General features: G+C 38.6%; 2 protein-coding genes and 1 non-coding gene across 17 annotated transcripts in view; 1 reads left to right on the top strand and 2 right to left on the bottom strand.

The window, feature by feature from the left end:
- Positions 1 to 2,535: 2,535 nt before the first annotated feature.
- LOC144513072 (high affinity cGMP-specific 3',5'-cyclic phosphodiesterase 9A-like) lies at positions 2,536 to 8,729 on the bottom strand. Its single transcript, XM_078244144.1, has 14 exons — positions 8,642 to 8,729; positions 7,952 to 8,101; positions 7,507 to 7,546; positions 7,324 to 7,426; positions 7,048 to 7,190; positions 6,795 to 6,854; positions 6,511 to 6,688; positions 5,545 to 5,667; positions 5,362 to 5,454; positions 4,417 to 4,484; positions 4,230 to 4,332; positions 3,696 to 3,800; positions 3,220 to 3,366; positions 2,536 to 2,628 (listed from the first exon to the last, which is right to left on the bottom strand). Exons 1-14 carry the CDS (start codon positions 8,727 to 8,729, stop codon positions 2,536 to 2,538), a joined length of 1,494 nt encoding a protein of 497 aa, XP_078100270.1.
- A 754-nt stretch (positions 8,730 to 9,483) lies between these two features.
- LOC144512534 (CLIP-associating protein 1-B-like) overlaps positions 9,484 to 24,840 on the top strand; it is a 45,320-nt gene continuing 29,963 nt past the window's right edge. For 12 of the 15 annotated variants that reach the window (XM_078243281.1, XM_078243275.1, XM_078243279.1 and 9 more), the window contains exons 1-8: positions 9,484 to 9,709; positions 10,343 to 10,767; positions 14,790 to 14,868; positions 15,555 to 15,658; positions 15,772 to 15,863; positions 16,722 to 16,797; positions 17,829 to 17,926; positions 18,720 to 18,790. In XM_078243281.1, the coding sequence (XP_078099407.1) occupies positions 10,567 to 10,767; positions 14,790 to 14,868; positions 15,555 to 15,658; positions 15,772 to 15,863; positions 16,722 to 16,797; positions 17,829 to 17,926; positions 18,720 to 18,790 (721 nt within the window). In that variant the 5' untranslated portion in view covers positions 9,484 to 9,709; positions 10,343 to 10,566. Of the gene's footprint in view, positions 9,771 to 10,342; positions 10,768 to 14,789; positions 14,869 to 15,554; positions 15,659 to 15,771; positions 15,864 to 16,721; positions 16,798 to 16,830; positions 17,373 to 17,828; positions 17,927 to 18,719; positions 18,791 to 20,903; positions 20,997 to 24,840 lie in introns of those variants that run through there. The other 3 variants (XM_078243267.1, XM_078243276.1, XM_078243278.1) reach the window with 3 other exon arrangements.
- On the bottom strand, positions 13,628 to 13,756 carry LOC144513090 (U4atac minor spliceosomal RNA). Its single transcript, XR_013501082.1, has one exon. It is a non-coding gene; the product is annotated as a U4atac minor spliceosomal RNA (small nuclear RNA).

The raw sequence follows: 24,840 nt of genomic DNA, 5'->3' as shown, positions 1-24,840 counted from the left end.
TACCTCTCTCTCTCTCTCTCTCCCTCAATATCTACCTCTCTCTCTCTCTCCCTCAATCTCTACCTCTCTCTCTGTCTCTCTCTCTCTCTGTCTCTCTCTCTGTGTCTCTCTCACTGTCTCTCTCTCTGTCTCTCTCTCTCTCTCCCTCTCTCTCGCTCTCTCCCCCTCTCCCTCTCTCTCTCTCTTTGTCTCTCTCTCGGCCGTTTCCTGGTACAAACTTAAATGTACAAGATCACAAACTCTAATTGAAGCACACCTTTTTGAATGATATCATATTCTGTAAAAGTGCACGGGACAATGATTGATATTAATATTGGCCTTAGACAAATCAAAAGTGTCTCTTAAGATAAAAATCTGTGAAAAGTACAGAATTTAGTTTGAATCCTGATATCTGGGTGTGGGTTTTCCTTGTGATAAAATGTTACTCTGCATCATGTATGATTTTAAAAAGGGACCAGTTGTGAGATGTAACAGACTGTAGCACCACTGATTTTATTTAAAGGTGGAGAGTTTGTGACTGCTGCACTTTGGGTTTAAGTTAACCGTTTTGTTTTGTTATGTGTTGCTGCCATATTTATATTAATACTGCCTGTATTCATGTTCATATTTACGCATCAGATGCACCAATTAACTTGTTTCTTTTCCTTTGATCTGAAGGCACAAACTGAGTTCAGTTAAGTTGGCTTTTTGGTATATCTTAATGTTAATTTAATTGTGTCAAAAGATTTCAAAAGAGCCTTAAAATGAGTGCGATAAACGGCGAATTTACAGGTTCATAGCACGTCAAACTGTGCGAGATTCCTCTATTTAATTTATAATCCATTGATACGTTATGCTGGCTGCTAATCATTGTTGGCCAGATGTGACAAGTCTGTTTGTTTGTTACTATCATCATATATCTGTTATGTAAATGTTTCTTCTGTAAGTTAATAATTAATTTAGTAGTGGAAGACCGCTACACCATCTCTGATTTAAGTTAAAATGACACTAATGAACAGGATTTTTAATCTGGGGAAAAAATCGGTAATGCATTATGAGAGAGAGTAAGTCGGATCAGTGCATCCCTATTTATACTTGTTTTCTCATAATCAAAGTACAACACGTTGGGTATCTCAAGTCAACTGGCATGAACATCCAGAACTTTTTGCAGGTGCATAACAATATTAGCAGTGTGCTGGTGCTTTGTATCCTTTTGTTTTGGCTGTCTTGTTATCTAGATGTCTAGATGAAAACTGTCTTTGGACGTGTCTCGATACAGTACAACAGGACTGTCTCTTTGGATTGACCTGAAAGATTTCACCACATTTCATATGAGGCAGCACAAAAACCCACCGTGAGGTTTTAGAAAGATTACGAGAAGAAGTTACAAAACATAAGGTATCTGTTACCCATTTAACATGTTTAAGCTAAGTAAAAGATGGTACTATAAGCTCTCATTACATGAACTGACAGTAAAACTGAAACCTTGATTTAAGGAGGCCGCTACAATCAGCTGCAGAAGGATCAGAAATGAAGGGAAATAACTAAGGACACATGTTTCGGCGCAGGTCTGGAAACACTTAAGAAAATCAAGGTTGCACAAAAAAACCAAAAAATGTTGCGTCCTACTCACCGAATGCACGTTCAGTGTTCTTATCCCCTCCGTCATTTCCTGTGTCGTGGTATTTGTTGTCGTGGAAAATCACCTGGATTGGTCAGAGCTCCCAGCTGCTAACGGTTTATAAAAACTGGAAACTTTGAGGGAATTAAGTTTTTGGAAAACACACTCCATGTTGAAACAAATTGTCTTTTTGTTTTGAAATGCCAACAGAATGTATTGAAAAAAATAACTGTTGTATATATTGTCAAGATTTATTGTGAGCATTTATTTAATTTTGTCTGAAACACACTAACGTTGAGCCCTGGTCATTGTTTATTTTTAACTCAATATTTAGATGCATTACTCGTACAGGAAACACATATTTGCACTTTTTTTTCTTTTTTCAATTTGTAAATGAAGTGATTGAAAAATAAACCTTCAGATGGTGAATAAACACAGTTTGGTTTGCTTCTTTTTTAGTGTGACATTGTGTGTTTTTCACATTGATGCTTTTTATTTAGTAGACACTAATAAAAAGAAGCTCACTTCCATCATCTCAAATATACTCTTATTTAATACCAAGCAGAAATACAGATCTTCACGCAGTATTAACAGCGTTTAGCGTTTAAAAGTAATAGTTAAGTTCAATTTCAAGGTGTCTTTATGTTCATGTTTAAGAGTTAAAAAGAGCATGTCAAATGAGAAACGAAGAAAACATCTTTAGTTCTCATCACTGTCAGAAACCTCATCTAAAAATATCAACAAACAGTTAAGTTACAGCCATATTACTATACTATACTATACTACTCCAAAAATATAACATGTACATTATATTCAGGAGAATTAAACTAATTATAAAAGTCTGACAGTCCTCTACGCAATTTCAAATGATTCATAACGTCCTCTAACACTGCTAGTATTGGATCTCCTCCTCCTCCTCCTCCTCCTCCTCCTCCTCATGCTTTGGCTGTCCGCTCCTCCTCCTTGCTGGCTCTCTCCAGGTCAGAGTAATACTCCAGCGCCCGTCGCACCGGCTCCAGAATATGTTGCTGCACGTCAACATTACAGCAGCTTCAAAAATCTGACTTGTTCAGCGTATTGCAAAGATTATTTCATGAAAAATGAGAGATACATTTTGCCTGTGTTCCCTCAACAGGCAATGTCATTCAGTGTAGTTCAGAAATATCTCAAGAACTATTGGATGGATTGCTCTGACATTTGGTTCAGATATTCACGGCACAGTTGTTTAAAACGTTTAATCTGGATCACAGTGATTGGATCAGGATCAGCTAATCCATCTGACTTTGAAGAGAATGTGCCGGTTTTTCAAAGCAACATTGGACTGGATCACCTTGATCCAGATACAACAATCGGGATAACCGTGCTCTAAATGGGACTACATTATATACATGCACACGGTTCCTACTGACGGACCAAGGTGAGCCCACTTTAAGAGAAACATTTGTGAAATGTTTGCCATGTCTTGTTACATATTGTCCTTATTAAGTTAAACACTTTATTTATACTGTATGTTTTTTCTTTTTGCGCTTTTCAGAAAGACATTTTAGTATAAAAACCTGAATGTATTCTTTAATTATCAACCATTTAATAATGATCTTTCTAAGGATATGATATGTTACCTCCAGACAGGGGAACAGCTTGGTGAGCTCACTGAAGAGCGGCAGAAGGACAAATCGGATGAAGTTGGTCTGAGAGGACGGTTTGGACACTTTGTCTCGGTCCATGAAAGGAGTCACTGGGAGCCCTTTGAGTTTCTCTGTGTCGCTCTGCACAACAGGAACAAAAAGAACAACGGTTTTAATTTACATTTAAGTTGTGGGTGCAGATTTTATTCCTGTGTACTTGAGTTGACTTGTGGCTTTTGCTTCATAATAACTGTTCTCTTTAAAAAAAAAAAAAAAGTAAGGAACCAAAGTTTTCTATTTTTGTGATGTGTAACTACAGTTTTCCCTCTCTCTTCTCTTCCTTTGACTCCATGATATTCAGTATAACCGTGAAGTTAACTTCCTCTCTCAGTCTCTGGTCGCAGCGTTAGGAACAGCTGTTTCCAGTCACTTCCAGTGTTTTGATCAGCTGAGAAACTGAGAGTGAAAACCTGGTTGAAGAACTCCTGCAGCAGACAGTCCAGCCAGGGCTCGGCCACGGCCATCGGCCTCGCCTCGTTGGAGATGTCGCTCACCTTCACCATGATGTTCATCAGCTGGAAACATGCACAACAACAACTGGTAAGACCGAGCTGCTCTGATTTATTTTCACACATCTGATCAATCTTACCTAACTATCTTATTTTGTTGTTGGGCTTCTAATTGTCTGATTTTACTTGTCGCATTTGTTTAATCTTGATTTAACTATATAAAGCACCCTTTGTTTTGAGTGGTGCTGTATCAGTTGAATATATTGAAACACTGAAATATATATGAAAATATTGTAGGTATATTTTCTCAGAGTAGAGTATCAGTAGTTTGTAGACTGTAGGAAAAGGAAGAGGTTTGGTAGTTTTAATGTGATGGGAGAAGGGAAAAGGTGACTTAAATAGACCTGAAAGCTTAAAATAAATAATGTCAGAAAGCCTTAAAGTAACTAAAAACACTGAGAAGTGAAAAGAAAACGGTTTCAGGTCTATCTTTACCACTTCCTTGTGCTCCTTGTTAGTGAAGTTGAACACCGGCCGCATCGTTTTGAACTTGTTGAGAATTTCGTTGTGTCTCGCCATGTCGGTGGCCAGAATACATCTGAAAAATATATATTTCTGTTTCAAAAGCTGAACAAGCGACACAACATCAACGTGGAGGAAGTGAATGAGGCTGAAGTCGTACTTGATCATTCCTCCTCGGATGTATTTGTACTGCTCGCAGGTCAGGTTTTTTAGGATGTTACACTCTTGCTGCAAAGACAAAGTCATTTTTACAACATTTGAATGTTTTCAACAGTTAAGGAATGTCTAATTTTGTGTTTTACAACCATTTTAATATTGTAATTGATTAAAACATACACACACATACAAAATATAGAAACAAGCATATTAAACGAGTAAAATGATCAAACCAGCAGCTAACAGTAGATTAAATGTGATGTTATTATTATTATTATTATTATAGGGCGAAGGCTATTCTAAAGAGATGGGTTTTAAGAAGTGATTTGAATGCGTCCAGGTAAGTAGGGATGTAATGGTGCATCGTGAATGGCTTCAAATCTAAATGAATGTGTAAAGATTACAACCGTTGAGATAAAAAATAAAGGGCCTAGGGCGTAATCTACTTTACATTTCACTTGTTTGACTTCAGACATCTTCTTCGTCTTCTTAGTTTATTTATTTGGAGAGAGAGAGAGAGAGAGAGATCTCTTTCTCTCCCCCCTCTCCTGTCTATCCACTGTCACTGTCACATAAAGGGAAAAGCCCCTAAAAATAATCTTAAAAAAAGAAAAGAAAAATATAATCATTAATTGTGTATTTAATTTTAATTATTTAAGATAAAATACAATTTTAGTTGCACTTTTGATAAGAGGGCCAAAAGCAGAAGTTAAAGTCAATAATTTTCCAGCCTTTAATTAAAAAATAACTCATGATATTCATTAATTAATTAATTTAGGAGTAAGACAACTAAATCAATCGGGTTTATCAATAATGTTTCATTGCAAATGTTTCATAATTTAGTTTACCAATACCTCACACATTATATACAGTATAATCTCCAATCTTCCAATCATACTACCAAACATACTCCAGCAGAATATTTTGGAGTGAATCCTGTTCTTCGTACCTTGGACATGATGCCGAAGGCGACGGCACAGTGGTGGTTTTCCAGGGGGGAAATGTCGTTGTAGCGAAGAGCTAAGTCGGTCTGAGCATTGATCTGTGTGACATTTAAAAAACAAAGCAACATATAGATTAGAAATGAGCAAACCCCTTGATGGTGAGACGAAGAGATCGGCAGTGAGGTGACCTGGTAGACGTTGTTGTAGCCGGGGTGGTCGAGGTCGTGGCACAGAGCCGAGGTCAACATGATCAGCAGGTCGATTCTTGCTATTTTACTCTGGAGGTCTGTCAGCCAGATCAGCCCGTACATCTGCACAACAACACACCGGTAACAACTCAAACACAAACTAAACCTCCAGTACTTCACTGGGAGGTTATGGCTCTTCATACATAGAAAAACAGCACCTGTATGTTGGCAAATATGCAAAAAACAAGTTGCAGATCATAAATGTTTTATAGGCTGCAATGTGTTTTGTATATTAAATATATTTGAAAGATCATTTATGTAACTAAAAGTAGAAACACGACAAATAAAAGTAACACAAAAGTACTCATTGGAAGTGTTATTAAGTAGTATTACTCTATACCACTGGATCATTATTATTATGTTGTTAACATGTACTTTCATGTTGTTGTCAAGGTGACGCTCATTTTAACTGCTTTATAGACTTTGGGGAAGTTAAATCACATTTTACAAATTGATCAAATATTTTGGATGTAAAAGTTGAATCTGTAACTTCAGCAAGTAAATGTACTTGAACAATTATATAAATCAAATTAAACCTTAATATATTTTTGTTTTATTTGTGTTTCTATTCTGAAGTTCCAGTCATTTTTACAGCTTAAAATGTTTCCCTTTTTTTGGGCTTTTTTTCTTTCAAATATTTGGATTTACTCAAGAATCTCAATATTGTTATCCGCCTCAGAAATCAAGAATCGGTGAGTTTCTGTAAATCACAGATAAAGTGTTTAAAATCAAATATTTTTCATGTTTTTTTGGGATCCCTGTGGTGACGACGGACTTCACAGCAGCAGTTCACTTCTCTCATCTCACATATAAAACATTTATGTCTTATTTCCTGGACATCATCATTGTCCCTCTCGCTGTCCTCCAGCTGATAGAGATGATTGATGTTTCTCCTCCGGTCCGTACCATCTGAGTGACGCAGAAGCAGTGCCTGAAGTTGTGGAAGGGGATGCTGTTGTAGTGGCAGTAGACCTTAAACAGGAAGTTCTGCAGGACGTCCAGCTCAATGTGGAACGCCGTCAGGAACTCCAGGTCGGTGAACATCACCTGGAGGAGCACCAGCATCTCCGCATCCTCCCACTGCCTGTTAGCAACACACACACACACACACACACACACACACACCTCTTACACCTGTGTGTGTGTGTGTGTGTGTGTGTGTGTGTGTGTGTTTGTGTGTTTGTTCTCACCAGTTGTCAAAAATGGGAGTTTTCAGATGCTCTCTCACTTCTTCTGTCACCTGCAGCCCGCTACGATGAAACAAGACAGACAAGAGTTAAAGTGCTCCACGCTCTTCCATGCTACTCTTTCGACAACATAATAAAATCATAAAAATACGGATCATTTAGCATCTCTTTGTGAGTCAGGACACCTGACCCGTTGGGCCCCTGGGCCTGTGCCTGTGCCTGGTAGGCCCATTGAATTATTTATCCAAGGAGTTACCTCATGTTGAGGAACTCCCTGCGGACTTGTTGGCGTTCCTCGTGCATGCTTAGCTGAGAGGTTTTGGGTTTTGGGGACAACTTGGAGAGCTGATGGTCGCTGTCCTCCTTGAATAGACCCATCCAGCTCAGGTGCTCGACACTCTGACAAAAAGGAACATTACATTTTATTATTACTGATAAACCTGTAATATTCAGATCATGGAGTAAGTCAGACCCAAGTGAAGCCATAAATGTTTCTTCCTAAAGTTCAGTTATGTTTGTGTGATTAATGAACCTCCAGCTTCCTCTTAAAAGACTCCACTTGGCTCTTCAGATCAGAGATGATAGTCGGAGTCTTCCCCAAGTCTTCATTGACTTTACTCTCCAGATAATGCAGCCTGAAGATGGAGACGGGAAACAACAGTAAGTTTTTGTCACCCAGACGCTTCAATGAATCACCTTTACAGGATGCACTCACCTGTATTCCATGGTGTCCAGCTCTTTTGGCATCCCCACACCTGTACATGGACAAAAAGAAACACACAAAAAACTTAACCTAACATCAGAAAGATTTTAAACCAAAATAAAGTCAGATTTTGATCCTACAACAGTGGTTCCCGAAAAACCTTTTGGCTTGTGGCAATTTAAAATGTAAGGTTTCTCCAAAAGAGAAAATATCCAGAAAAACACACATATAAAATATGTTGAATCTAGATAATATTGTTAAATCAATTGTTAATTTCCTGAGAAACAATACTGAGGACAGGACCTCAATGGTAACTAAGGCCTTGTTCCAAAAATATTTTAAAAATACCATCTTTTAGAGACTTTGGGTCTCCAAAACATCAAAATATCTGTTTTAGTATAAAGATTTCTCATTCCAAAATGGACATCTTAGAGTTGCTGCAGCCAGTTGAGCTCACTCTTTAGATTTGACGCCACCACCTCCAGTCGGTAGTACGAGTCCTCGCTGTTGGCTTCCAGCAGGGGAGAGATGTTCACCACACTGCCGTTTGTGTTGTACATCTTCAGGATGTGTTGAGGCCCTGCCTCCGCAGCCGCCCGGAACAGATCTGTCAGACGGAGAGGTCAGGATTTTGGATTTGTAAAAAGAGAGACAGACTATTCTTTCTTTTTTTATCAATGTTTTTATTGATTTTTCATTAGTACATGTTTTGCCTTAATTAGAGTGATGACAGGAAATAAGAAAAGACAGAATGATGGGGAGTGACACAGTTCAAAACACACTGTAGTACTGTACATCTTTTTAAGTTGTATATAAATAACGTATATAAAACTGTTTATTTAACCTTTATGCTTATTATTGCTATCTTTAACAGTCAAGGGCCCAGTTGGTTTATTAATCTCTGTCTCAAGATGATAAGAGAGGACAAAGAGGACCTGTCAAAGCCACATGGAGGTCAGGTCCTTACACAGAAGCCAGAGGGACATTCAGATTATTAGAAACCTCTCTTATACATGCCCCGCTCATATAGGTCTTTTTGTTTAACATCTTTACATGTGATTAAATTGCATGTGTAAATAAAGCTGTCACACTGATTTACAGTATTATGCCTCTAAAACCAGCAGCTGCAGCAAACTGTTTCTCTTACCTTTGACATCTGCAGCAGAGCAGTCGGCTCCAAACTCTGCTTGCTCCAGCCTCCCATTAACCATGAAGTGAATGATTTTTGTTGTCATCCCAGACCCAGGAAGGACGTGAACTGCTCCAGAAATGAAAAAGGGGACCCTTGACTCTGACATGAACACCGTCTGTGAAGGGTCACCTGTAGCTGACAGAGAGCCCACCCACTCATGGCGGGATTACTTAACTGGCCTACTGGGGAGGGGCCCAGAGTGTCAGTCAAGTCCCCCAGGCCTTCACCTGCAAAATGTCACACCAGGAAGAGATGCCGAATTACCACAAGGAGACACAAAACAGCTACAAAGGGAGACAAAGAGACTCAAAATGACTATGAAAAGGGGCAAAACAACCACAAAGAAACATAAATCGACTACAAAGAGGCACAAAAAGACTACAGCGAGACACAAAACATCTGAAAAGATACACAAATAGACTCACAATGACATGAAAAGCTTAAAAACAACCACAGAGAAATAAAAAATGACTATACAGAGACACAAAAACAACTATAGAGACACAAAATGACAACAAAGACACACAAATAACCACAGAGTGACACAAAACAACTACAAAGAGACACAAAATGACCATTAAGAAACACAAAATGACCACAAAGAAACACAAAATGTTTAGAAGAGGTGGTGGGGCATGTTGCATGTCTGTGTCTAGTTTATTACAGTCTATGGTCAGTCTGGGACCCATTGTCCTGTAAACTTACTGCAGGAGGTGTTGTTGCGCGGCCCTGCCGGCAGGGGTCGCCGTTTCTGCGGCTTCCTTCACTGCAGCCTCTACGGCGTCTGCTATGGGACATGCTATGATTTACTATGGCAAGTAATGATTTTGTCATCTTTTAATTACAGTGAATGACTTGTGAACAGCCAGCTGAGGGGTTTATACACCGAAATGGCTTGAGGATTAAGTTGTGTGAAGTAATGCATGAAAGTGAGTTGTTGCTGGGCTGTAATGTAAAGTAACGGTAGTTTGTGGCCGCAGGCAGCGTCGGACTTTTTTTTCTTGGAACAATTCAGTCCATCCGGTGAGTGAATGTCTAACCGGTCCCTGAATCAATAACTTATTAATTAACAAACAAGAAACAGGTGAGTGACAGTGTAGCTAACGGTGGTCCTCCGTAGCCGCTGCTAACTTAACTTAGCCAGCTTAGCTAACACTAGCTTGGCCGTATTTGGGATAAAAGCTTGCTAGTAGCGAGCTAGTGTGCTAGCAGGAGAAGCTAACTGCTACATAAACTGTGTTGACATATAACGTCTATCTGCATAGTAAGTCACTTAGCTAAACCTAAAGTAGCATTGCTATCTTTAACTCTTAGCTTCACGTTTTAAATGTATATTTATGTCAAATATATGCCAATAAGAGACACTACAAGAAAAAGCATCCTTCCATAACATGTATTATTTCAGATTAGAGGAAAGAAAACATGTACAAAACACGTTATTTCTGCACTTTGTCTATTTGTGTGCATATGACGTTATTTCCGCTAAATTCATCAAAACTTAGCATTAGATAATGCGTCATTTGCACATTTAAACATAACATTTCAGAAAACTTGAAGACTTGTCTTAATGTAACGTTATGTAATCAACTGGGGAATCATTTCTCAACTGTAAACTTCGCCTAATTGTCTCCCTTTTCTTGCTGTCTTTTGTTACAGGAGAATGAAGTGCAATATCAAGAGCAGCCCTCCACTGCAGGATGTTATGGTGCTCATTCACCAACGTTAGCATGCTCTTAAAGAGAATTACTGGCGTATAAACGGGGCCAAGTATCCTGCAGCAGGTCCTGGAAACTGTAAGGACTTTGGAGAACAAAACGTGAGGAGAAAAGGCTCGCTGGAAGTCTGCTTGTGCCTTGAATTTTCTGTCCCAGGCAGCAGCCATGGAGGAGGAGGTGAGCATGGAGTTTTTGCTGGAGCAGGTGATGCAGAAGGACCTGGGGAAGAGGCTCCAGGTGGGCCAGGAGATCATGGAGCTCATCCTGGACGAGGAGAAGTGCCCCGACATGGAGCAGGACCAGACCGTGCTGGACAGGATGGTGGACACAGTGGCCAGCTCCTGGGTCAACTCCAGCAACTTCAAGGTGAGGACAGTTTGTTCATTAAAGAAGATGACTTTGGCTGGGTGAAATGGAAAAAAATGAACACACTCCATCTCTCTCAACAGCTTTTTAAAAATAGCTGTAGTGGTGCTCTTGAACAAGACACTTCACTCTCAGCTAGACAGGTGTTAGCATATGAAACTAGGCCCTAAAATATATTAGAAATTAACCTAAAATTAGAGCCTTAGAAGTTAAAACGTATTTTTTGTCACCATGACAGGTTGTTTTGCACAGTGTGTGTGCTCTATTGGTTTAATAATTGATGTTTTAGTCACTTGTTTATATGTATGCGTTCATACTTAGGGTTACAGTTCGGCTTGAGTCTATCCAAGCATGTACTGATGACAGAACTTCATACTATTAAAGTATTTTTTGCTTTTTTCATCATCTCCAAACATCACTCATGTAACATGTTAACCTAAAATTGGAGCCCTTTAAGTTCAAAACATGTCACAAATACAGAGGTTTTTCTAACCTTAAGTATGTACTCCATTGGTTTAATAGTTTGTTTTAGTTATTTGTTTATGTGTTCATACTTAGGGTTACAGTTTGGCTGTTCCAGCATGTGCTTAACAGGATAATAACAGAACTTCATACCCTTAAAGTATTTCTTTGCTGTTGTCATCTTCTCCAAACGTACTGTTTCACACAAGTAGTAATATAATAATAATAATAATTGTAATATGTTACATGGTACCAAACATTTTTACATTGTATAAAACTGAGTAACACTTTATTTTACACATATGTAATTATTTTCTTTTCTATCTAAACTGGTTGTAATCTTTACACATTTATATCCATTTTCCTCTCCATCCATCCTGTTCACGATGCATCGTTACATCCCTACCACCGGGTGTGGAGGGCTTCAGTAGCTGTCAATCCACCAGTCAGGATGATAGGATTCACTGCAGGAGGGGCTTAAAGCAAACCAGTTGATACTGATTCCTTCGGGTGGGAGCACTTCATTCACAGAGAGGTCGTTTTTTTCCCTCACTGTTGGCAGGGTGGCTGATAGACAAACCTATACCTTCCTGTGTACTGTAGGATCCCCTCACTCTTGTAACCATGGTGCAGGATTTGCATGCCGTCCATGAACATGCAGATATGAGGCTGCTGATACATCAATACAAGCGCACAGTAACGTAGAGCTGCTGCAGTTTAGCAGTCAGGCTGGATGATCTCACTTTATATGCTCTTTAATGTAGTGCTTCCATGCTAATATATACAGTGAGGAGGAATCAAACCCTGATATATGCAGTTTTTTCTCATCTCATCTGGCTTCATCTGATTTTTTTTTTTTTTTTTTATTTTTTTTTAAATAAGCATTCTGGCTTTCCTGTTAATGGATTTATTTGTAGCTTTATCTGAGTCTTGTAAAATGTCAATGTTCCTATTTTACATCTTGTAGTCTCCATTTCTGTTTTTCTATTAAGATTTCTTCAACAATTAAGAGTCAATTAGTCTAGGGTTGGGGTTGTGGGTTAGGATTGGAGGTAGACTGACTGTTTTGTCAACTACTAAACTTACTTACTTAATCTCGAATATTTAATTGGGAAAAGATTTGAAGTTGTGACACTAAAATGCCAAATTTATCAATGGAGTTTGGTGTCAGGTACCTTTTTTTCTATACAAACAATGAGGCAGATGAGACTGAGTGGAGCTGACTGTATAATCAAAACTACACACTGACTTCAGACACGTATCGACGCAACCAATCATATCGCTGCTTAATGTGCTGTTGATATCTGCGGCAGGTCTGTAATGGGGACGAGGCTCCCAGGCGATCATGTGTCAGCGATGGTGGCTGTGAGCTTAATTTACCAGCACCATTAGCCCAGTTTCCTTCCCTCTATAAGCGAGCCAGCAGAGTTTCAGTGTGTGGAGAGCAGCTTCCTGCCTTCCTGTGCTTTAATGTGGTAGTAAAACTCTTCAGATGTGTGTGGGTGAAAGAGAGAGCGCTGCTTCATGTGCTGTTAGTCTAATGGCTCTTGTTAATTGATTGGATGGCAGTGAGCAGACGAGTCAGGGCTAAATATATCAGCTATTGATAAATGCAGACAGCTTAATGGCAAAGGCTCATAGTAAAAGTCTGCAGTTACATGCTGAACTATCTAAAAAATAAATAAACCTTGTTTATTCACCTTTCAGGATGATATCAATGTCCATATCATACTAAGGAGGGCTACAACATATATGTATTATAATCATTGATTCATCTGAATATTTTAAATGTATTAATTCAATTTTAAATATTTATTTATTTTCCCCTTTTGCATTTCAAGCAGAAACCTGAAACAATGACTCTTTTTTAGCAAGTTTGGTCATTAAGCTTTTTGAATGTTATGTATTTATTATCTGCTTTGGCTTTTCCAACATTTAAGACGATGATAATGGTCCAAAATGATGTGAAATTGCATCTTTTTTTTATTGAAAAACGTAACATTTTCTTTAGGGAGGACCCGTGAACCCTCTGCCTAATACATGCCAACCCTAGAAATGTCCAGTATCAGAATGACATCATAAGAGTCCTGTCTCGTAAATCTTAAAGTCTTGGTAGTAGAATCTCCTAGCCTGACATCTTCCCGACCTCGAATGTTGTGGGTGGGGCTAAGTTCAGCTGACATCAACTCACTGACATAATAACAGATTGTCTTTAGATGTGAGATGTTGTCACACTTCAGTCTTTTCAAAATCAGAGCTCTAGCAGCAGGCATAAGTCTTACACAAACGCTGATGTAGTAGCTGATTTGATGTAATGCTGTTTAGTGTCCAGCAGATGGCGCTACAGCAAATCGGTCTATCGTTTTCTTACGTTACGTTTCTCTCACAATTTAAGTGAGTTTCCAAAAATTGCATCAGAGCCTGAGCATGAAGCTCAGGTGATGCATATGTGTTGATATGGTGTTAGCAGGGGGACTCTCACTATACGTTCATTGAGCCACCCATACCACCCCATGACAAGGAAAGGTATTCAGCCTTTGACTGGAAGCTCTTTGTGAAATGTCAACACTATCTTCACTCATGGTTATGTTTGAGTTCAGTGTTTTACTTCATAGAATGAAAGCTTAGATGATTATATTTGGTTTTATTGAACAAAACCCATTTATTTTGATTACCTTTGTGTGTTTTTTTAATGAAAACTCTTGCTTTGGTCAAATTACCCATAATGCTTTGCAGCCCACATTCGAATCTCCATTGCTGTTGTGCTGATCTGATGTTGTAGTTGTTGTGAATCTTTTTCTATGTTGGGTTTTGAGAGATTGTAGTGCATTTTAATTTATAGTACATATAAAATTAAAACTTTATTTTATTGTCACACTCAATATTGTCACACTAACGCTGCATACAATTCAGATAATTTAAAAAATAAGAAATGTGTCAGGCTTATACAACAGACTTCCCCTCAAACAAACTGTAACAAAATAAAAACTAAGTTAACATAATTTAGAAAAATATAACAAAAAACTAAGACAACAATCAGTGCGCAAATTATTATTTTTTTTTTATATATATTTTTTATTTTATTTTGATATTTCATGTCTTTTGATATTTACTATTCACGTTTTTTCTTTAACGGAGCCTCCCAGCGAAACTATTTCACACGATTGTACTTGTACAACCATTACAGGAGTGTGAACAATCAAATATAAACAAAGAAATGCATGAAAAACAATACAGGGAATAAGAAGAAGACAAAACATACAGTATATGTACACTTCAGAATAATTAGACCTCATGAATTAATTAGTAGAACAAGCTTCTTCTTTTTTTAAGATTATTTTTTGGCCTTTACTGCTAGGACAGCTTAGACATGAAAGGGGAGAGAGAGGGGGAATGACATGCAGCAAAGGGCCGCAGGTCGGAGTCAAACCCTGGCCCAATGCGTCGAGGACTGAGCCTCCGTACATGTGCGCACGCTCTACCAGGTGAGCTACACAGGCACCCAGGAGAACAAGCTTTTATCAGTGTGTTTGCTTCATGTGTGTTGTTTTGTGTCTCAGGTGGTTTTATTTGGGATGGACATCCTGTCTGCTCTGGTCACCCGACTGCAGGAGAGATTCAGGACGCAGGTTGGAACAGGTGAGCTGCTTTCCTTTTTATTTTAATTATTTCTACTAGAGCTGCATAATAGATCGTTTCTTTAACGTCCCTGAGATATCAACCTTCACAATAAACACATTGTGATAGACACTCAGAGATTTTTGGAGTTTTTGAGTCAGTTGAAAGACAGTATCAGTAGAAAACAAAAAATGTAACTGTCATTGTTTCTTTAGTGGTTTTTTATGTTCAGTTCGATTTTCAATTAGTTTAGTTTAGTAAATTAGAGCAGTGAATATAACAGTTCTACATTTTACGCTATAAGTTAATAAGCTTTCAGCCAACAATTCTGTTTCATTGATGAGATTATTACCTAAATGTGTAAAGATATGTACAAGTTGTCTATCAAGTCATTTTTTCGATGCACCCATACATTTAATATTTTAATGTTTTTATGGTTGCTTGGTTTTTCATGTGTGCTCACTGTTGTGTACTCGTTAGTACACAGTCTGATAAGCAAGTGTGCATGTAAAGACAGTTAAGAATTAGGTCTGAGTAGTGTTTATATTGAACTTGTTTGTCCTCATTCAGTTTTTTTTTTTATGCAGTCGCCCTGTTTTCTCTTCATAATGTTCAGGGATGAGATGCTTTCTTCGTTGTAATATTGTAAACTCAGGACGTGTCCAGCCTGTCAGTCACTTCTGTTTCTGTCCTCTGTGTCCGCTCAGTTCTACCGAGCCTCATCGATCGGTTAGGAGATGCCAAGGACCAAGTTCGAGACCAGGACCAAGCGCTGCTGCTGAAGATTATGGACCAGGCTGCTAACCCACAGGTGCACAGCAGCACACGTGTTCATTCAAACCTTTAAAAAACACACGCAGACACACTTTTTACAGACTAACTGGAAATATATAAGCTGTTCTTTGTGTGTGTACGTCTTTTCAGTATGTGTGGGAGCGAATGATGGGAGGCTTCAAGCATAAGAACAACAGGACCAGAGAAGGACTCTGCCTCTGTCTCATCTCAACCCTAAATGTGTAAGTTACACATATAATGACATTTTACATCATTAAATTATATTCCTACAGTATAAGTAAAGGTTAAACTGATTTTGAAAATATAACAACTACAGAAATGAGGTTTATGTCAAGTTAAATTAGCTTATTATTGATCATCTTTATTGTTTATATTTTGCACCGTTATAACAGTTTCCTTCAGGATAAATAGTTTTTATCTTATCTCACTAAGATTAGGTTGGTCACTAACGATCATTTTCATTATTAATGTATGTTAGTCGTTGTTTGGCCTATAAAATATTCCAGAAGAATGAAAAATGTTTAGTTTCCGAGATCACTTGCTTGGTTTTGTTTTTTTTAAGATTATTTTTTGGGCTATTCCGCCTTTATTTGATAGGACAGCTAGGTGAGAGAGGGGGAAGACATGCAGGAAACCGTCACAGGTCGGATTCGAACCCTGGACCTCTGCGTCGAGGCATAAACCTCTCAGTATATGTGCGCCTGCTCTACCCACTGAACCAACCCGGCTACAAATCACTTGCTTGTTTTATACGAACAAAATACCCCAAAAATATTCCATTTACTGACATTTAGACCATAAAAAGGATAAAATCTTCAGCTTTAAAAAAGCTGGAACCAATGAATTCTTGTAATGTCTGCTTAAAAATGATTGAAATTGTTAAATGAATAATGGTTTTAGCACTAAATAAATCTTTATCAATAATGTGGGTGATTGTTTTTAAATAAAATAGTTTGTGCAGAAAGCAGCCATAGTAGAAGTAACCGCTGAGATATCTCAACTTTAAAATCTAAGAATGTGTTTTTATGTAATGCTATTTTGCACAAAGGTTCATGTTCATGTTGTGTTTTATTTCCCAGGTTTGGATCTCAGAGTCTGACGCTCAGTAAAATCGTTCCTCACATCTGTAACCTCCTCGGAGATCCCACAAGTCAGGTAAGTCCTGCTGCCTCTGGTCTGGACTTCAGTGTGTTGACGGGTGGAACAGCATGAAGCATTACTGATCTTTGGCTGCCCTCTGCTGCTCAAATACAAACATTACAGCTTAGCAGACCATGGACCAGGATCTCTGAGTTTTCTTATCCAAATCTTCCTTTTGCACATTTGTGAGTTGATATATTTTGGTAAAAAAAACGTTTGCAGGTATCAAAACCTATGACCTTGCAGCCGTGGGGTCTCCTCTCTAACCACTAGACCCCCTTGTGTCTCTCCCTCCCCGCTGTGCTCTGCATTTTGAGTGTTGTCTCCTGATAGGCTGCAGAGCTCTATCATCACCGGAATCACACTTCCTCTTGAGGACAGGAAGCCGTGCCCACGATCTTCCTTTCCTGAAGCCAAACACTCTCCGAAGCACATGTCTTCTAGTGCATTACGAACCATCTCCACCAAAATGATCAGTGCAGGAACTATTTTAATATTTGTATCTGCCCTTTTGGTTGTTAGAGGAAAGAAGAGGCTAGCTGGAAACAGCCTATGTGGTTACTGTCTGGAGGCAATTTTCCAGTTTTATTGTAAGTTCCTGCACTCAGAATTCAGTTTTATTTGGATTTTCTTTATTATGCAAAAACAGCATAAAACAAATAACATTGTGACAGGTTAAAAAGCTGTAGGCTCATACAGCAGACCTCCAGCAGTTTATTTATTATATTATACACACAAATACAAATGAAATGAGGGAAACTGGAGGCACACAAAATACAGCAATAAGGCAGAGTGATTTGTATAAGAAATATAAAAAAGCAAAATAAGGAAAAGAGCAAAATAATTGGAGACTTGGAAAAAAAAAACTTACTTTACAGTGAATTTCTGAAGATTTTAACAAAAGTATTAGTTTATTGAAACTTACAGCAAGGAAACAAAGTGATAAAATGGGATGTTAAAGGAAAATAAAAGTACCTTAGTGACCTAATGATTTGAGTACCAGTTTGTGTTCATGTGTTTTTTTTGTCTTTATTGTCGACCTGTAGGTGCGTGACGGAGCCATGAACTGCCTCGTAGAGATATACCGCCACGTCGGAGAACGAGTGAGAATGGACCTGGGAAAGAAGGGTCTGCCTCAGTCACGGTGCGTTCAAATGCTCTCTGTTAAAATGTATGACTGACTAACTTATTATTATAATAGTTAACTTATTGTGTTAAGATTACTTCCTCTCTTAGCCCCATTTTTAACAAACTATTTGAAAATGTCTGAAAACAGTGAAAACTGCCCATCACAAGTTCCCAGATGTTTAGTTTACAGTAATATAAAACAGAGAAAAACAACAAATCCTCAACGTTTAAGAAGCTGTAACCAGACACTGAATGCTTCACTCAAATGATTACTTTCTCAGCATTAGTTTGGAATTATTTATTTTATGGTTCTGTGCTGAATATTGTCCCATCAAATCTTTTTCAGCCTTTGTGGCTTAATGAAAACATGGCTTTATATTTAGTTTGTATACTACCACAGACACACATTTAAGGGTGGACACATTTTAATTCTCACTACTTTAAATTGACACCAATGCTTCACTCACAACATTTAAAAAAAATAGCAGCATCCCTCCCTGAAATGAAGGTTGTCTTCTCCCAAAGAGTCAATAAATGTCACCCGTGGCTGCTGTTACGAAGACATTGTGATTATTAGTGTTTGTACTATTAATATTACCCAGCAGGCGTCACAGCCATCGCCATTGCCTGTGTATTTTGGGATGCACAGACTGTGGGCGACAATGTTACTGTGGCCTATTTAACTGCTCCCTGGAGAGTCTGAAATGAGCCAGTTTTCAGTTCGTCAGAGGCCTGAAGGTAGCAGGGCTGTTTATTTCTGCTGTGAATGTGGCGCTAATTCTCTGCCCCCCCTCCCCCCTCCTGTCCAGGCTAAATGTCATCTTCAGTAAATTTGACGAAGTTCAGAGGTCAGGGAACATGGTCCTTTCACCTGTGTCAGGTAAGATCACTTCTCCTGCTCTACGTGCAGAGCGCTGCGAGTTTGGTCATGGTTGTGTTTACCGCACCAGCACTGTTTTATCTAATTCATTTAATTTATCTACTACCATGACGAAAGACTTGCATGTTTTCTTAAATCTGGCCGATGAACCTCTCATTTTACACCTAATTCGTTCCAGTTTGCAAATACATTGTATATACATTCTATTACCTGCATGTGACGTAGTTGCTCTTGTTTGTTTATGGCTTTTGGTCTTCTGGGTTTGAGATAAAGGCTGTAAATCTAAAACTGAAAGAATGTGAAGTACAATAAGTTACAAGGACTGAGAGAATATCTCCGCCCATCAGTCACAATGAGCATGTTATGGGAAGCCCTAGTCTTGGTTTCCACTGGTCTCAGTGGGGTGTGTTTGCCGTCTTTCAGTCAGAATGTAACCTGAGCCGGTTTCTTTGTGCTTGGTGAAGCGAGGAGCTTTCACCCACCTCACTGCAGGAAAAGTGACCCTGCTGATTGGGACAGCAAGGTCTGAAGGAGCTGGATTTCTGCAGAGAATACCACACCCATATTAGCAGCTGACTGTGTACAAATTGAAGTTGAACCTCTTTGGTTCAGCACTAAAACCCAGACTGAGTGACATCAGATTGATCTTTTTAGTCCCTTGAATTTATTGCCTCCCAGGCCGGACAGAGCTGACAGGCCTCATCGCTGTGGTCACGAGGCTCAGTTTCATCTCAGGGGGCCCGTCTGATTAAAAAAAGAAAAAGACCTTCCTTTGGGGAAACAACATGAATTTTTCACTGAGATAATCTGACATGAAGGGAGGAGCTTTACCCATTTACAGTTAATCTCTCTGATCACAAATCTAATAATCACGTCCTTTTTTCGGGGCAAATGTTATGTTCCCATACCTTTTTCTATTTTCAAGTAAAGCATTCGGGTAGTTTACGTGTTAAAAACTTTTAATGTGAAGTAGCCGCAGGAAGTGTTCATTTTGCATTTATAGTAGCATTAAATCAGTGGACAGCGAATGAGTGCTTGCAAGTCTTGCGGCCTGATTGTTGATGGGGATTGGTCGGCCTACTAATTTCTATGGAAGGAAAAGCATATCATCTAAGAAAGCTAATTTAATTTTCCTCACTATGTTTATCACATTAGATTTAGTGCATTAAAGCTCCTCACAGGCTCAGATTGTGTGTCTGCACCCTGGTTAAAAACGAAAGAAAGAAACACACGGCTTTCACTTCAAAGAGATGTGGACGTCAGCACACTGACAACTTACAGAGCTCTGACCTGAGCAGGCGAGGGAGAAGCATCAACTCAGACCTGGAAAACAGGGGTATGAGAAAGAGAAAACTAATGATCGTTCAGAGAAGAACATAAGAACATATAGGGTTGGTTTCAGGGGAGAACGCAGGGTACATGTCCACGGCCACTGTAAGAGAAAAAAAACTGCAGAAAAAAATAGGCTCAGATTTAAAAAAAATTAAGTCATAATAAAATGTTATTTCGTGCATGTATAAGCATTTCCTGAAAGTCAATACGCTACTGTAGCCTCCAGTTATTTTCAACAAAAGGTTTGGACTGCAGTGTGGCGTCTTTCCTCTGACCCGTAGCTCAGTGATGCCTCGTAATATTATTATTGGACTTTATTCTCCAAATGCAATGAGTCGATTCTAGTAATATTGAAATATTATGACTTCATTTTCATTGAACAATGACTTTATTCACAGAATATTACAACTTTTAAAAGTTCAGACTTTTTTTCCTAATATTGTGACTTTGTTTTCGTAATATTGTTATAATAATATAATATAATATCTTTTTTCCTGAAATATTATGATTTTATTTTCATTAAATTACTACTTTATTAACTTATTACGACACTAAGACACCGAAACTACATAAAGATACAGAGAGAGAATGAAAAACTAACACAGGAAGAAAAAGGAACCACTGCAAAAACATTAAAAATAAACTATATATATGAGAATGGAGGAGAGAGATTGAGAAAGCCAAGAGGAAAAACGGACTAAGACTCGGCAGCCCAGGGCTCTTATTTTGTAGGAGTGGTGTTAGCTGTCGTTACAGTCACAAGACCAGGTTGGAGGGGAAGGGAGGAGGCAGGCAGCAGTGCATCAGCTCTGGGTCCGTGTCGGTAGCTCCACAGGAAGGTATCGTCTCACAAAGTCAAGCTGCGTCCCTGCAGGTAAATTTATCACATACAAGAAGTAGATCATTTTTTAATTCAAAGTTTAAGACCTATTGTAAATTCCTGCAAGTTTCATGTAGATATTATTTATCTGTCTGTCTGTGTTATTGACGTAGAAACCTGTTATCACCCGACTCTCTCTGTGCTCCTAAGCCTTGATAATTGCACTGGGATCATAATTGGGACCTGAATGCCACAAGTAACTGAAGCTCAGTGATGCGTATAATCCCGCTCTGCTCTTCTCTGCTGTACAATCTGAAACATTTTGATTACTCAAGTTATTTTGGTTAAAATGGTTGTTATGATTTAAGGAACATAGTTTGAGGAACACAAGCTATCTTTGCCACCTACATTGTTGTCAGTTTTGCAGGTGTTCTGTGTTGTTTACTGTCATGATGGGTGATAGGTTGTGCAGCAGTACAGTCTAATCTAAGTTACCATTAATGATAATGACAACTTTATTTGTATGACACTTAACTTGACATAGAGACAAAAGTATAAAGTCAACTGGAAAACCAGATAAATGAGTTTAAAAAGCAGAAGAAAATACAGAAGCAGCTCTTGTAGCTCAGAGAGTAGCTTGGAACCAGTCCTTTAAATGACCTTATAACATAATATTACAATTGATTTAAACTGCATTATTGGAAGCCAGTGAAGGGCTGCTATAATCATTCCAGTTATAATCCTTGCAGCTGCATTTTGCACTAATATTTAGTTTGTTTACTGAGTGCAGAATGTAGTTAAAATAATCCAGATATAATTAAATTAGGGCATACATTACTTTCTGCAACTGCAAACAGATGATTTTATTTTAGAGATCATCTGATTAGCTATTCATGAAATGTAGCTTTCAAGTCGGTTCCTCCCCAGCAGTCCTTTTAATAAATACAACCAGCCTGAAGGTTTTTGAACAATACTTCCACTATTTGGAAGCTGTTATGTCACTTGTACAAACCAGGGCAGCAACTAACATTTATGTTTAATATCAATTAGTTTTCTATTAATTGTTTGGTAAATAAAATGTCTGAAAGTTTCTTAGACACATTTTTACATTTGAGAAACTGAAACCGACTCTATTTCTCTCTTTGCTTTAGTGCAAATTAAGCAGTATAATTCATATGATATTTATTATTATTATTTTTTTGCTATATAAAAAACCCTGGGATCAGTGAGGTATTTAAAAGTTGTATGTACATGACTTGGAGTCAGAGCATATAAGCAAACAGGAGGATTTTTGATGGAGTTCAGAGTGGATTTTTTAAATGTTGGAGCTTCGCTGCTCTAATTTCGCTCTGTTAGCCACCAGTGCTCTGGGCACGAAGGGAGTGTTTATCTCATTAATACAACGCAGCTTTTTTTCTTCTTTTGAAACGAGAGATGAGCGATTTGAGTAGAGCGTGGTGAATCTGAGTTGATCGAGGAGCGATATTAAGGAGAGCAGCCGGTAGCGAAGGAAACAAACAACTCCATCAGCGCTCAAATGCTCTGATGACTTGTACCTTAATATTCAGCACTTACAATGCAAAGAAAATTTGCAGGGCTCAAACAGGACTGACCTTTAGCTCAGCTATCTGGTCCAATATAAATATATATATGTTAATGTATGCGGTTGAAGGGCTAGTAACTACTATTCCCAAGTTAAGAATGAACTCTAAGCCTCAAACTACGTCATCTTTTGATGTTGGTGGCTCTGACTCCAACTCTGTGGGTTTTGATAGACCAGGACCCGGTTGTGTGCGTCACACAGCATCAGGAGGTCCTGCAGGGAAGGCGTTGAGAGACGAGGCCAGATACTCGCTGCCAGCAGGACTTAGGTTGCACAGTTGGAAACCTCCTGAATAATGAACACTGTGCAGGGACAGAAAGACAGGGCACCATACACCAGTGAGTCTCTCACAGATGTTTAGAAACACAAGGTTGAAGGAGTGCTTAAAGGGTATTTAGTGCTGGTAAATTTCATATGATGTTTCCATCTAATACATCTCCATGTATATATAAATTGAAGATATACCTAATGAACTAAGTGTGCAAGTCCTGCTGGCCTCCGACACACCTGTCACACATGTAGGCGTGTAGAGATACAGTTGTCTGAAACCTTCCTGCCACAACTGCTCAATACTGACACTCCTCTCTGCACGGATGCACGCAACACAACAGGAAAGCTCCTCTCGACGTAAACTGAAGGATACCGAACAGGAAAAGGTTTTACTCCAAACAGGAATAGAGACTGATTGACCCTAAAAACCTAACAAAAACAAAAACATAAAAGTTAGGTACATTTCAGTTACAATATCAATTTAGTTTGCATATAAACAAGATTCTCAGAGAACTTCTGCTGTAACTTGTACGAGCAATTAGCAACCCTCAAATATTTTTATATTGCACCAGGATAATGTTTAGATTAAGATCTAGTTTTTCCCAATTGACCTTTTTTTTTTTTTACTGTTTTCTGATCGTTTTATGAACCAAACAAGTAATAGATTGACCAAAAAAGTACTCAACAGATAATTGTTAGTTACAGTCCTGCATGAAACGATCTCAACAAACTTTGTGTAAGTTTATTAAATGATTAAGTGCGGGATTCTTTGACACAGATCAACTACTGATGTGTTTCTAAAAGTATTTTCTTTGAGGTGTCCCTGGGCTCTGTACTTCTTGTTGATCTAAAGAAGGTAAACTCAGCAATACTCGACTTCTTTTTCATAAAAAAACCTCACCCACTGTATCTCCAGACTCTTGCTTGGTATGATCGTGCGAGTGAAGGCTGATAGTTCTGTGGGAACGTCACTCCCTCTGTTGTTCCAGCTGGTTGTGATGTGCAGGAGAATGGCGGGGGTGTTTCTCACTCCGTTCATTCAGCAATGAAAAGGCTTGCGTGCACAGGTTGAAGCTCACCTTTGAGCTGCAGCTGCATTATGATTTAATGTGATTGTTAGTGTCAAAAGTAAATAGAGCTGCAAAAATTAATCGATCAGTCGACAAGTTGTTGACTTTTAAATGAATCGACAACTATTGTGATAATCGCTTGATCGACTTGATTCATTTTGTGAAAGAAAAAAGGTAAAACTCCTCTTGATTCCAGCTTGTGCTTTGGGGAACACTGACATTTTTTTTTACTATTTTCTGACATTTTATAGATCAAAACAACTAATCGAATAATCGAGAAAATAATCGACAATGAAAGTAATCGTTAGTTGCAGGCCTAAAAGGCTGCAACGATTCTTAGCTTATTGTAATGAGAGGGCAGGGATTAAATGATCGAGCTGCAGGTAGAGAAAGACTTGATTAAACTCCTTATCTGCTGTGAGCTGCTCTCCAATGCGCCCTTGTTTCTTCCTCTCTTCTGTGACGCAACCCTGCACTTTCTCACCACCTCGCCTCACCTCTCCTCTCGGTCATTTTGTGAATTTGCATCGGGGAGATCAGCTGTCAGACTCCATCAGGCTCCCAAGACTTTGAGGCGCTGCCAGGAGTAAAACTTGTGACCTGGCAGCCAGAGAATAATTATTCACAGTCACTTTGTTTGATTCACTTTTTGATCGTGTTCATCAGTATTAGTCTTTTTGATTTCATCCCCAGCCCCCGTCACAAAGTTGTGAAAGTTAAATTTCACATGTCAAACACATTTTATGGTCATGGTTGGTGCTGCTCAACACTTGTATAGTTCTGAGACTCTGGAGGAGGGTCATCACGTAGATATGAGCATTAACAAAGCTATCCAGGTGCATTATGGGAAATGACAGATCCAGTAGATATATATATATATATATATATATATATATTTTTTTTTCAACATTTTAATTGCTGTGCTTATAAAATATTAGAAAACTGAAAAAATTGT

This window comes from Sander vitreus, chromosome 24 (genome assembly GCF_031162955.1).
Source record: "Sander vitreus isolate 19-12246 chromosome 24, sanVit1, whole genome shotgun sequence".
Taxonomy (NCBI): Eukaryota; Metazoa; Chordata; class Actinopteri; order Perciformes; family Percidae; genus Sander; species Sander vitreus.
This window is presented reverse-complemented; position numbering and strand designations above follow the sequence as displayed.